Below are 15,326 nucleotides of genomic sequence, written 5' to 3'. Positions count from 1 at the left end.
ATTTCTTTGAAGATCAGCATATAGAAACATCGTAGGTGCTTAGAACTGGCACAGATGTCAGCAGCTCCATGATCCTACGCAGAACAGTCCAGTGATGTAGAACTCCACCTGGTATTTTCCAAGAAATACAGGGACGTCCTGATAATTTAATGACATACCTGCTCCCCAATGGTCAGTATATTAATGGATGAGAAAAAATCTACCAAACAACATACACTTTCCCTCAATGTTGTTGCCTCTACAGGTGTCAGGGTGCTACAGTACTGGTAAGAAAGAGCTGGCAAGACATGACATTAGGACTAGAGTACCAGCATTCTGCAGGAAATACAGGAAGAAGTATATTCGTGTAGTTTCAAGAACAGAAATAAACAAAAACTAAAATAACAAATGAAAGGTAAGAGCCACCTTATGAGACAGAACCTGAAGTACATGAAGAGAATCACAGTACTATAACACTACCTAAACAACCCCACGCAAAGGGCAAGTTTGTACTGTCATTTAGAAGAATTGCGCACACACATTCTTGCTCTCATTAGCAAATACAAAAGCATTATGCTAACTCTTGGGCATCAGCATGTAAAATCACTTTGTTTCCTTTTCATCTACCTTTGTGACTAGGAAGGATAACAAATGTGCTGGCTGCACTTCATTCTTGAAATGATGCAACACTAAGAATATTCAAAAAACACGCGGAAGGTCACATTGCCTTTACTGAACGGTAACTCTGCAGGAACCTGCTTTCACTGGCAGGTGCATTATTGGTCTTTAGTAATTAAGAACTGAAAGACAGGTTTGCTGGCAAAATAAAACATGCTCAGATATCTATCGTAGAAGTGAGTTGTACTCCATTTTTTAAATTGTACTTCACTGTTTCTACAGTGCTAACTTTATTGCTGTATTATTTTAATCTCAGAAAAGAAAGGTTATCAGCAAGCATCTTATCTGCATTTCTGCCAAGCAGTGGCTGAAGTTACATGGTCATTTAAAAGACAAAGAATTTTCAAATAATCATCTTCAAAAGAACAGCTGACAGCTATTAGCATAAGCGCTACACTGATATTACAGCCAAGGCAGCTCCAGTGTATTGACTTTCTGCAGAAGAGCCAAACAGTTTAGAAAGTAAAACTGGCAAAGTAGCAAATAATATTCTTTGCACTGATTAGACTTACACAACTCAGGTTGAATACAAATAAAAATGTGGCATTCATAGTAGCAATGAACTGTAGCCCACTGCAATAGCTTCACTTACATAAAATACTGAAAGATTGATTGGATTACAGCACATGGGAAAGTTTAACTCTGAGTTGAAAAGCCAGCTGTTACAGAATTTGATTTCTCCAGAGTGATTTTTTGCACATAATCTTGTAAATCAGCCTCAGGATATGTAGCGCTCCTCTATTGCTCTGTTCCTCCAGAAATGTAAACTGAAAGAAATCTCTTGCAATTTATGATATATACATACAATTGTATTTGTTACTGAAGTTTAAATGAAGCATGATAAAAGCAGATGCACTTATTATACAAACATACTAATGTGTATGAAAAAAATGCCATATTCTAAAGAGGTTTTATATAGATAAAGGATGTTACCTTTTCAAAGTATAATTTTTTTCCTAGTGCCTGTTCAGATCACATCAGGAAGTGTGTGTCATCTGAGCTTTCATTCAGTAGTTCAAATTTTAAATAACGTGCGATTATTTTTAAAAAACGTATCTTATATATACAATATAGTCCAAAACATCAGAACAGACTGGCTTTCTACGCCACGTAAGTAGTCATTTATGTCAATTAAATACACGATATGATTATTTGAGGACACATGGAGATACTACGCACCTGTGAACTTTAACCATATACTACCAGTTTACTACCATATGCTATTTTATGGCTCCCTCATCACTGATTCATTAAAAATATTAAAAACTTTCAGATCTGTGAAATTATGAATAGTGTTTCTTAGTTCAATTATCTAAGAATTAGACAAGTATAACTGCCGGAATGATAATGACAAGTACTCCACAAGCTACAGTTTTCATATCGTAAAGGAAGAACAGGTAAATATTTTAAGCAAAAATATGCATCTGAGAAACTGTAAATCTACTAAAAATGAGTTGATTTAAAACCAGCTGCCACACTGTGATTGACAGGCAGACTGCATGACAGCGATAAACACTGAAAAAAAGCACCCTTCATTTTAATGCCATTTCCACAAAATGTATGGCCTTCTTTAATATTACATAGGTACCAAGCCTTAGAAAAAAATTTAAAAACCTGTTTTCATTTCAGGCACTATTTATTACAACTCTTTATATGACCAGAATTAATTAAGTACTTCAATATATTTTAGAACTTCAATTTTTACCCACCTATTGGTACAATCCTCTCTGGTTCACAGCAGTAAAAGCATACCATATTCCCAACATTTTAACTGAAACCTGGTGGTTTGACTGTTTACCATGATATCCTCTACGCAACACCCAGGCCCCAGTCGCAGGGAGAGCTCTTCATCACGCAACAGCCAAGTCGCAACCAGAGACCGAATGACCGAACACCAAATAGTATTTCTGACTAAACACGCTTGTTTGTCGCTTTTGAATTAACACCGGGAAGACTCTGGGACCTCGGCACAGAGAGCCGCTTCGCAGGACATAAAATAGCCTGGGAACTAAGAGGATAACAGAGTGGCAAGATGCAGATTAAGTGACACTGAGGCTTTTTCTCATTGGCCATGTCTGCTCTAATACTTTCATCTTTTCTTTTCTTTTCCTAATTAAAAAATGGACACACAGAGAAGGGAATATTGTAACTTCAACCAAGATCCTTGTGTGTGTCAGACGACTATTCAGGCATTTATCTAACAGAATGCAGATTATCAGTGCCCTAAGATGGGAACGCACACAGGAGAGGTATTAAACACTACAGTTCCTCTCAAAGCACAAGTGTTCACAGACTTGGAAAAAAAAAAACAACACAGAATGAAATAGGCTCTTAAAGGCACCTTTAATAAATCCAAAATCTTCAGAATTGTCCTCTAGCGGCCTTCCATACATCATTAAGAGATGGTGTTTCAAGAGTGGGGTACCACAACTGCAGTGGGCAAGCTACAGAACACGTATTTACATCCAGACAGCCTTTTAATGGGAGCAAAGTTACACGATCACTTCATTTCACTTTCCTGCTACAGACTCACATCTTCATCTTACCATAAAGCCCTACAGATTTATAAACCCATCTCTGCCAGAAGAGGTTACTTCCACAACACTCAGTTTCAACGTTATACTGTTTCAAAAACTCACTCTTCCCTTTCAACCATGCTGTCTGGTTATCCAGGGCTTCTCTCATTTATTTTGTTAAATTAGCAATAACTGTACGTTCTAAAATATAATTATTACACTGATTACACACTGTCTTACTGCATCTCAGTACGTAAGAGCTGTCAGAAAAAGCAGGAGCATTTTGATGATTTTTTCTGAGGACAGAAGAGAGTCTCTTCAATTCAAAGGAGAATTAGGATGCTATTTAAAAAGAACTCAGTGACACAAGAACTGGGTAACAAAGAAGTACAAATTACATGGTCTGTCAGTTTGAAACCAGTAACCCCTCTGATAAATGGGAGTATTCTCGACATGGAAAAGGACTGAAAACCTGAGTATATAAGCCCTTCACAAGACACTGAAACACACAGAAATGACACAGTCATAAAAAAGGAACGACCACCTGCGTTGCAGCAGCAGAAGCAAGGAAGGAAAGCAGTGAGGTCTCACCTGGAGTCAGTATGACAGCACTGTGCCACCCACCTCTGAGATGGAACAGGGGATGGAGCCCTTGGTCTGAAACAAATCTGAACTGGGCTCATTTTACTTTGACAAAAAGGTCAAGAAGAAACATAAGAGTCACTTGCACTTATACTGAATAGCAAAAAGGAAGGAAAGTATCAACTCTGAAACCAAGGACAGAAAATTAAGACATAAACTGCCCACAAATACACGTAGAAGAAGTACTGGAATAAATTTTCCACAACTGGAGGGGAAAAAAAACCCACAAAACAAAAAGCCTCAGTATCTTAGGGGAGGAATGAGACAGTGATCCCCAAGGTCTGCACTCGGTGGGACAGGAGACCTTCCACATGTCCCATGCTCCCGTCCGTCTGTGTGTTGAACTATGCCACAAAAGCTGTAGGCTGCACGTAGGATGGAGTCAGTTCCATTTGGATGCTTCCAAGAGTGCAAAGCAGCCAGGGCAGGCAACCAAGTGATATCCACCAGTCGCCCAAAATTATTGTGCTATTGACATTCTGCATTTGGACTCAAAGTACCAGAGAAGATTAGGGGTTTAATTTATTATTATCAAGGATGTATAATGATTTAGGGGAACATTCCCCTACAGAGAATTTTAGCGTTAGCAGTAGTCCCTGACAGGATTTATCTTTGATTCACAAGCTACATTGCAGTGCTATTCAGTACGACAATTTAAAAAAAACAAACAACAAAACAAACAAACAAAAAAAAACAGTACAAAACACACAAACAAAAACCACAAAACCCCAAAGGTACCCAATCATACTACGATACTGAGAAAATCCAAACTACTGCAAGCTGGACAATACTCAGGTATCCCTGAAACTGGTTTTGGGGACCAAAGGTACAAGAGAAACCTAAGTTATTTTGGTAGCTTTCAAACAAAATGATTCATATTTATGGTTTAAGTGAAACGGAACAAAATTTGATTAAAAGCAGCAAGTGTGTGCAACTTCCTGTAACTTTAAAATTTCACTTCTAATTATGTGTTGAGAAATATAATTAAAGTCATCTGCATACCAAAATAAATGTTATTTACAAATGAAAAATTAGAATTCCTTTGTTTCCCTGATACCTTGGCTCATTAAGCAAATTTAAATGGAGTCACTGATGCTTTGCAATAAAATGTTTGGTGTCTGTTTCTAAATCAATGTTAATAACTTTCACTATTTTTATCCCTGCCATTTTTCATGTCTCTGACCTATCGTCCAAGACACGTAATGGGAAGCAGGCTGTGAGAGGTGAGGCTCGGGAGGATGTGAAGGGTGTGAAGCCGGAGCCAGGAGAGGGCGTGCTGTCACCCAGCCGGAGTCCCACGGCCGGCTGAGAAATTTATAATTGCGCTAGCAAGTTTCACAAATCAGTTTTCATTTTACAGTAGAAGAAATTTTAAAACCTTTCAGTCTTTCACTGGATTCTGTTAAGAGTGTTTGCCTAGGTTTACTAAACATTATTTCAGCTGCTTGTTCTCCCAAAGGGCAACCATTATCCTAGGTAAAAGTATTAAAAACAAGCCTTCATTTAGAGAAAGGAACTGTCATAACAGCTCTTACTGTTTTACACATTCAGCTGGTGTTAAGAATACTTCTGTACTGAATTTCTTATTCTTTAGATTGACCTGATTAGACTGCAATTACTAAACTTAAAAAAAAACAAAACAGTAAGGCCCCAAGTATTAGTGCTTTACTGCAATTCCACCCAAGCGCTCAAGCACTTATATTTTCCTTCCTTTTGCATTTGTTGTATGAGATTCCTATTCTGTCTCAAATCACAAGGGAAATCAATGGATACACTACAATGAAACTATTTGTCCAGCCCCGGGGGAGGCGGGTTAGTTCACCAGCAGGTTAGTTCACCAGTTCATTTTCCTACTATCTCAAATTCCTGTCAGTTTTCCATATCTGTCATTTGAGAGATACCGGGCTGCAGGTATCGTAACACAGCACAACTACTGTCTGTTTTTCTTATTACAGAATTGAACTAGAAAATCACAAAAAGACAGTAAAATTTAATTTTGTCTAGAGGTCCAAACATAACTGTCAGATGAGCTCTCCAAATTTGGCTAAGACATGGAATCACCTGAACAATTTTTTTCCAAAAATCAGAACAGATTTTGCCCTCATTCGTTTTTTTTCTAATACACCTGTCATCCAGTTCCCTTCATTTTGTTTTTAATTATAGCACTTCAGTCTTAATGTCTCTAATTTTTTGTTTACAACTGAAAAAGAATCTCTTAGCCTGTAATTTGAAGAAAGGCAGGCTTTCTTCTTGATACAAGAACATAGGTGTGGGATAGCTGAAGTAGAATATTATGTTATTCAGTCTAAGACCGTTTCTTTCTTCAATTTTTGATTTTGCACATCTGAAATAGCTGGGAATACAGTTGAGGGTCTGTCTGCAGATGGTAACAGTGACAAGTGTATCAAAACCAGAAGAAGTGAGAATAACATTAAATATGAAATAAAATCTATTAAAACAGTAGCTCTCAAAAGAATTTTTTTTTTAATTATAAACGTCAGTTTTAGTATAAATAAACTATCTGCAAAAAGCATAGTAAAAGCTATTCGGAAAAAGTTTCAATTTCAAAGCACGAAACAAATCAGAGCAAGCCCTCAGGGAAGATCCAGAGGCCTGGGGTAAAGCTTTCTTTGAACACTTAGGGCAAAGGAGACTCGCCAAGGTTGTAGTATGGCAGATCTCGATTTGATACGGCTTGAGGGATTTTTCACAGGGCTGAAGTCTAGAAAATTCAGAGAGGGTTGTTTGTCCAGTACACCTCCAAGTACTTAGTGGTCTTCTCTAACCTCAGTGTCTGCTGCAGTCTCTCACATAATGCAAATAAATTACCTGCCTATAAACTTCTAATTTTATTATGCATTTTCATTTCAGATGGTCAGAACAGAATTTTAATGCTCATATTTAAAACCAAGAGGAAAAAAAATATATACGTTGCTTTATTCAAGCAACCCACCCATTAAAGAGATTAAATGCCATGCTGACACCAACAAAGAAAATCTATGAGTACATAAAACACAACCCGATTGCTCAAATCACTGACATCTCAATAGCAAACACCCTTCTCCTAGGGATACCAGAGTCCCTTAGATGCTTTACTGTAATGTATGCTTACATTATACTTGCACATCAAGTATAATTTATCAACCTTTTGTTTTTACATTTAATTTAAAAAACAGCTGCTTCCTCTTTTACATTAATATAGACATAAGGAAGCATTTGTTCTTTGGAGATTATTCCTAAATGCAAATCCTGAGGAGGCTTCTCTTTAGTTAATTTAGTTCCCTGACTACATCACATGCCAGGAATATTACTTATTTTACTGCAGAAAGGAAATTAAGAGGTAACACTTAGTTTTGAATCAAGCATTATTTTCAGAAATGTCTCAATAGTTTTATGATCCACTATATCTAAAAGACCAAGTATAAAACCAGTATTAATGTCAAGTCACTTTAGATAAGCTTATTTGTCAAAGAGAAGATATTTTCCTTTTTATTTTTTTTTTAAATTTGCTTGGTGGTAAACTTTTACTATAAGAAGTGTTGTAATCTCAGTATTGTTATCTCTTAAAAATAATGACCCACATTGTCCTTGTACATAACAATGTTTTACATTGCACAGCACAAAAAGCAGAGAACAAATTAGCATGGAGAAGAAATATATCTCACTGAACAAATTAGCATGGAGAAGAAATATATCCCACTGAACAGAACTGGATGTATCTCATCAGAGCAGTGAGATTTAATGAACAACTATGGCAAGGCAACAGCTTATGTCTGTGAACTCTGAAACAGTTTAAAAAAACGTGTGTAATAACAAGCATCATTTACTTACAGTGCGTGACTCCAGCCAGGGTTTGATAGAAGGTAGGGGTATCGCTGTCATCAGTGAGTGTCACATACACACCTCCAGACAGCAGCCAACGGGAAAATGTGAAAGCATCTTTGTTGTGCAATAGCCAAACCCTGAACTTCTCATAGTTTACCTTTTCACCCTGTAAGAAAAATAAGAAAACATGAGCTGTTTTTCTCTGCTTTCTCAGTACCAGTAAACCGGAACCATCCAGCCGTATCAACAAGAATGGGGACAATCTCCTATAAAAATAAGTACCAAAATATTTTTTTTTTCTTTGGAGACATGCCTGATTTTCCATTTCATTCTGAAATATAGCACTGGGAGGGAAACTAGACTCCTAAGCTCTCTGCATTTCAACCACCTACTCAGTGTGGCCTTTGGAAAGTCATTTACTCTGAACCTCAGGTTAAAAGGATTAGAAGAAAAACGGCTACATACAACTCAAAATAACAGTTATTTTTATTAATTTGAATTTATTATGATAGAAAAAAGCTCTTATTTGCCAAATAACAGGTGCTATAAAATCATAAACATTCTGTTATATCTGCGCAAGTATATAAACACCTAACACAGAAAAATTACATTTGTGAATAACTAATAGTATGATTAATCACTGCAGTAGCATGTCAATTTTTAGCCTCTATTGACCAAAACCCGCTATGGAGCACACATGTAAACATGACATCCACAGCATGTACTAACTCAGTCTCTCTGCTGGATGTCTCCTGGAACTGACTGTTCAGAAATACATAAAAACTATAGATTCACCAAGTTTAAATGCTGGACAGGCTGTTTAAACCATTTAGTTGAGTGGTTTCCAAGCTGTGGGCATGAAACCATAGGGATCACCAGACTAATTTCTACAAGACTTATAAAACTAACTAAAATAAAAGCAAACCTATTATCAGTAGACAAACTCATTATATGGAGATCCTAATCTCCATGGGAAATAAACAGGGGTCTGCAAAGTGAAAGAGGTTTCAAATCATTGATTATTTAAACTTCCCTAATATCACAGACCATTAAACTTCACTGAATTACACCTCTACAAAATCCAACAATTTGCATTTGGCCATGGACTATCTGCAGCTGCCAACTGCAGAAAATTGAAAATCCACTAGTTCCTTTGCCAGGTTACTCAAATGGTTAATCACCATCACTGCTAAAACATTTGCTTCACATTCCAATTATAATGGATTATTTCACGTTCCAGATGCTCATTCTTTTTATGCCTCTTTTTCATAGAGTAAAGAGTGTTACATTTTTCTCCAACAAATACATGCAGAAATACCCCAATACTTACAGCTACTATCAGTGACTTCCACACGGTTATAATTCAAGGAAGTCAAGATGCTACACTGCTGTTCCGTCACCAGTTTAATCTGGATATATCCACACTACTAACTGACAGCACAGTCCTAACCTTCCCCTTACCAACACTGCTTCTGATCCTTCATCCCTTCTCTTTTGTCACTGCGATCACATTAGTGCAGTCAGGTGGTAAAACAGATCCAGCTGAAAAATAACCTACAGGATTAGGAGCTACAGAAAAAGGGCTTAGTGCTCAGCCAGATCAGTTTCCCAATCCAGTTCATCAAGGCATCATATAAATACCCGAGCCAGCACAAAGGCAGGAGAATGAATGACAGTCAGGAGAAGGGCAACTCAACAATGCGGACTTCGCAGGATTTAACCCATTATGGAACCGCTTCCCAAGCAAAAAAAACCTCTACTGACAAATTAACAGAGGAGAAAAAAGCAGCCCTCAATATATATTTTTTTTAATTTCTCTAACAGTTTGGATCAGAGACAAGATCATTTTCTTACTACCTATTCCACTCTACTTTCCCTCTACTTTTTGCACTGCTTTCTGCAAACACAGCAAGAGCTGTGTCACATTTCATAAGACTCTGCACTGTTTCAATTGATCAGAGGAAGGACAAGGAAGAAGAGGGACAGGAAAACTCTGGACAGGGGGAAAAGCATTTGAAGCGAGCAATGTTTACACCTGAGTCACGATGGAACTTGAGCAACTAGAGCAATACAGGTATCACTGAATTTGTTTCCTGTTATTTCAGAAACAATAGTGAGGAAAACTCAGATATATTTTAAAGTTTATATTTCTAGATGAGTACATGCAATAATTCTGAAGAATAGAAGTACCTATAAACATCATCCTTGAAAGCATAAACTCATCCGCCATACAGCAGGAAGGAAGGCCCACAGCAGGAACATTAAACTTTTTCACTCTCCAGCAATGACCTAGTATGATTAACAGGCCAGTAAATCCTGCTGAGTGGGTTATTACGCTATTTTCATTTTAAAAGAAAAATCAATATACAGCATTTTCTTCAACAGAAAAATGGTATGAAGCCAGATTGATACTTCTCTTCCTGCAAGTCTTCATAAAGTATTTCTGGATTTCGTGGACAGTGTGCAATTAACTTTTAGGGTACAATTCATCACACCATATTGATGAGAAATTATAAATAGGAAATACTGAAGTGGGTCAGCTCCAGAAACTGGGCTGCAGTATACATATGATTTGTGATTCAAGCCAAGAATAAAGAACGTAATCATTGCCTACAAAGCCAACCTGATACCACCACCAGATTAAATGAGTCTGTCTCAGCCTATGCCCATAATCAACGTTATCTTCAATACAGGACAATAAAATTTAAGGTAATTAAGTTATCTAATATCCACAAATAAAGCTTCTAGGTCAATCAGTTTTTCAGTGGAATGTATAAGGATTACTAGATTTTGCTGATCTATAGCCCTCTGATAACAAATGAAGTGACCAAAGCACAAAAACCTGACAATTCATCAGGATCACAAGTGCCAAAGAAGTATCTGTGAATGTTTAAAATTAACAATAGCCTGTTTTAGAGGACTTCAGCAAGCTTCATAAAGATTACATCTCTCAAACCACCTAAATCATAAATAAAGGTTGTAGCTCATGGCAGGCACAGTGAGACAAAAGTAATACTACAAAACTATTCTTTTTAAACCACTGCTGGCAGGCATTTTTAAATCCAGGATGCAGATTTTCCTTCCCCTCTCAGATCTGTGTTCCAGATTTCCTCCCCAATTGCAATAAAATGCCCACACTAATGAATAAATTTCCACTAGCAATATTAGTATTTGAATTTACTTGATAACATGATTATCCTTGGGCAATTATATCTTTCAAACTAGCACAGTAAACAAAGCAGCATGGAGAATGCCTACATTTATATACCAAGCTGCCATTCATATCCATACAAACTACATGTAATATTACAACATAAAAAACTACGAGCTTTTACCCAATTTAAACAAGGTCAGTTTGTTCCCATACATGCAGCAGCATGTATGTGTCAAAGAAATTGCCCAATGTAATTTTCACTTTTTTGTAAATGCAATAGGTTAAAACCTGTATGAAATACCTCAGAGAAACATTTCTTGAGCGATTCTGGGACTTTCCCATCAACGACATGCAGCATCTTCTCCATCTCTTCACGGACAACGTAACTCCCAGATTCATTAGAAAAGAGACTGAAAATGTCTGAGGAAGTAGAGATTCGTTTAAGCAACTACAGTAGCTACATTTTTCAAATATTAAGTTTATGACTGGCTGAGAATGCCAAAGGCTGTGCAACGACTAAAGGACTAAAAACCTAGGTTGATTCAATTTCAATACAGGTAAACAAGGTTTACGTCAAGAAGTATCTCCTTTTTCTTTTACCATTGTCCACTAATCAAAAGGAAAATAAATACTATCAAGTCTGATTCACAAGGAAGACAAAACAACAGAAGTCAGTAGGCAGATGCTTTCACTTGTTTTGAAAAATATCAATGCCACCCTCCTTCCTCTGCCCACATACAGTGATCAGCACTCTTTCTGTAGGATCCTAACATTTACATTCATGATGACTTATCAAATATTTCATTTTGGTGAGTATAGAAAACAAAAATACACTGAATTTCAAAATATACAGCAAACGTATGCCCTGGTTACATATAAAAATAGGGACAGTATACCACAATTTATTTTTGCTTTCCATAAGCATATTTTACACTTACTATCCACTATCCTGTTGTTACTGTTGTAAGTTACATTACTTACATTTTGCTTTCTCTTCCTCTCTGCCTCTTGTGAGTAGAACTAATCCAACTATCAAGTTATTGAAGTGCAGCCCTTTGGATATTCCTCCAAATGAACAGTAGATAACCTAGAAAAATAAAACAGAGAAGTTAACCAAAAAGTTAACAGGGAGAACAAGAGATGTCAGAACTAAAACCAACAACTTATACCGAGGCTTCGTCTTATGTGGCTTTTAGGCCAGTCACCTCACATTCAGCGAAACACACTTCTAGTATTAATTCTGTTATACTTCTGTAGCAATTCCAGTACCTATAAAATAGCCTTTCCAGGGTCTTTTATTTAGTGAAATGCAGGTACTTTTCATGAACAGCAATATAAAAAAAAGTTAGCATCCTCCAATGAAGACAGCTTCTTGCTTGCTCACTGCTGCCATTTCCCCAAACTTCTTGATCAAGGTAACGAAGATGGAACCTCCTCCAGACCAGACTTTGATAGTCTCAGAGCCATCAAGAGGTTGTTGCGGCATCAAGCGTTTCATTGCCCCAGTCACAGGAGATGCACTTCCAGTAAGCCATCAAAACCTACTGCTTTGAAAAGACGTGACACACACACAAAACACCATGTTTCATCAACTATACCTTAACTACCTTAACAACGCAACTGTTGCTAGAATGACTGTTCCAGTTTAGTACCCCGCTCTAACAATAGTATTTAATTCTTTCTTCCAATACGAAGCACTAGAAATCAGGACTATTCAGAATTTACTCAAAGATCGACAGAGCAGCCACCAGGAACAACGCAGTCAATGGAAGGGCTGAAGCATTCACCTTTGACATGAAAGGTCTGTACGCTGCAGCTTGACTTACTCAACAGCATCCTAACAGTGATTCAACACTGATATACGAGATATGAAGGAAGTAAGTCATTTTAGGACAAACATCAACTACTTCTAGTAAACAAGAATTATCAGCTCGCTTACTGCAGTATATTACTTCACCTTGCCTCTTAACACTACAGAGCACAAGCAAAGCTACGTAAACTGTACTGCTCTCCAAACGCGGACTCCTCCTGTAATCCCAAATCTATTTCTACAAGCACTGGTGCTTTATCAGTATCACAAGACAGAAATCTGCATTAGGTATTAGAATTTAAAGCAGTCAGAACTTATAAATTATTCTTACATAGAAGAATTATTTCAGTGTCTTTGTCTTTTAATTTGATTTTCTTGTAGGTATCACACTGAGCATCTGTCCATAAAGAGAAAGTATTAAGTCTAGCTGATGGGGAACTATTACTGTGAAAGACCAGAACAAAGTGATTTGTCACTGATCATGGTTTGGATACAGACTTATTTGCTGAACTTGTTTTTTAAATTTAACTTTTTCAGAGGGAAAGATAAAGGAACAGAGCTCGACTTCCATTAAGAAAAGTGTTGTGCACGTTTTAAATAGTATTTTCTCTGCTTGCAACTGAATTACATTCTAAACAGACAATATTAAAACCAGGAAGCATACATGCAGTAATGCAGTGCTTTTTCATTTTTCTCCAGTAAAGCCTTGAATATATTATATTCCTAACTTCCACATCCACAGAGGCTGGCACATGTCTCCTCCGAGTCTCTGGAGGATAACGTGGGCTCTAACATGAGCTTCAGAAATGTCTAATTGCAAAGTTCAGACAGATCTGTGTTTCCTCAAGTACCTCAGCGTAAGTGAGCTGGGATTCTACAAGAGGTGCAGCAGGTTACGTGGAACAAGAAGAAAGTTACTGAAACCAAAATCCCTCTTTCTACCCCCTCTTTCCCCTCCAGCAACAGCAATCACAGCACTGTGGCCAGAACCCCGCAGTCCAAGCGAAGGCTGGAAGAAGAGCAGAATAGCAGAGCCATGGAATGAGTCACTGCTCCTGCTCTCGCAGGTGTGGCTTCCATCGCAACGGAAAATTAAGCCAGGACTGGGAGTGACCAAACAAAACCAGCCACGGGCCTGTCAAGGGCACCAGATAGATCTGGCCAAGCCACAGAGTGCTTTAGTCGCAAACAGAAGAAAAGGAAACACCTAACGCAGACCAGCTACCGTAGATTTGCAACAGTGACCGCCCCTTCTGCTTCAGGTAACAAGGTGTGGAAAATCCACCACCAGCAGCAGGAAGCAGAATAGCAGAATTCAGCTGCAGAATGGATTCTAGACCACCTCCAAAGCAGTATTGGGCAACGAGGTAGTAAAAAAAAAAAAAAAAAAAAAAAATCTAAATTTTTATTCGTCTCTCTCCTATCACAGTTATTACCAGACAGATTCCCTGAAGACACTTACCTCAATACAGTTCTGTGTGTTACCTGTGGGAAATCCACTCCTTGTCCACCCATCAAGCTATCACTGCTATTCACTTAGGACTATTAACAGATGTCTGAAGGCAAGTAAATGTAAATGAGGCTGATAACACAGAAGGATCTAATTCTACAGAAAACATCATGTAGAACCTGCAGTTTCATTCCCCTATAAGACACAGCGCTACCTAAATCCATTAACTTCCCGTCGGCTGCTCACATCAGCCTCTTCTATTACTAATGTTTAATCCATTTACAAATGCTTGAAGGCCTAAATTATTAAAACTAAATTTGTCCTCTATTTGGGCAGAATGATTGTATAGGCTTCATGGAGAGCATCATGGCAGAGATTTGAATTCCACACTTTCTACTCCTAATCATTCTGATTTCACAGGATGCCTTCAAGGCTACAGTGCCTATGTAAGAAATTTACCTTTATATTACATTGAAATCATTACTTTTTTAGAAATATGCAGTTAGCTCTGCTGAACACTATAGTTTACGTCTTGATATAACTATTTTTAATCACAAAAAAAACATGAAGAGCACAAAAAGGAAGAAAAGTCTTACATTTCAGATAACAGAACTTCCAAGATAAAAAAAAAATATATTCTGAATAAACAAAAGAGAAATCACTGGATTTCTTTCATAAATTTGAATAAAATATGATCTTTTTCTGTGTACTTTATGCTTCTCCATCACTCAAATTTAACCTTTCTGTGCTTTTAGACTTTTTAAGAGCAGCTATTTTATAAATTACCTCGAATAAAGCTGTCTCCTCTCTTCATCCGTCTGAAAGCATATTTCTATTTCATACCCTTTTCTGAGTTTTTTCCACTCATTTCTGTTGAGCTTTGTACATCTCAGTTATGATATCAGTTGAATGCCAAATATTACGTTTATATATTATTTCAACATAACACATTGAGTGTTCATTATATAAACATAGAGAAGGAATTCTATGCATAATGTCCAATGTATTTGTATTTAAAATACGTGATTCCAACCACCAGCAGCTGGTATTACTTTGAGTTTATCTGCTTAGCCATTCTTTGGTAAGAGTTTATAAAGACTGAATAGTTGTATAAGAATATATAACAGAGCTTAATTTGCATTTCTAAGGAAGGAGCTCCACAATTTTTCTATTCATGTGGTATTTGGAAAACTTCTAGTAAGATATGCCATCAAAATATGATGCAATTTTGTATTTTTCAAAATTACTTAATACTGCTGCAGCTTTACTTAA

The 15,326-nt window shown here is 37.2% G+C and overlaps 1 protein-coding gene across 10 annotated transcripts in view; it reads right to left on the bottom strand.

Moving 5' to 3' along the window:
• USP32 (ubiquitin specific peptidase 32) overlaps positions 1–15,326 on the bottom strand; it is a 77,844-nt gene that overhangs the window by 36,533 nt on the left and 25,985 nt on the right. For all 10 annotated transcript variants that reach the window (XM_074594354.1, XM_074594357.1, XM_074594361.1 and 7 more), the window contains 3 exons: positions 11,776–11,881; positions 11,096–11,214; positions 7,647–7,806 (listed from right to left, as the gene is read on the bottom strand). In XM_074594354.1, the coding sequence (XP_074450455.1) occupies positions 7,647–7,806; positions 11,096–11,214; positions 11,776–11,881 (385 nt within the window). The remainder of the gene's footprint in view (positions 1–7,646; positions 7,807–11,095; positions 11,215–11,775; positions 11,882–15,326) is intronic.

This window comes from Larus michahellis, chromosome 7, assembly GCF_964199755.1.
Source record: "Larus michahellis chromosome 7, bLarMic1.1, whole genome shotgun sequence".
Lineage (NCBI taxonomy): Eukaryota > Metazoa > Chordata > Aves > Charadriiformes > Laridae > Larus > Larus michahellis.
Note: the sequence above shows the minus strand (reverse complement) of the source record. Positions and strands in the feature narration are given on the sequence as shown.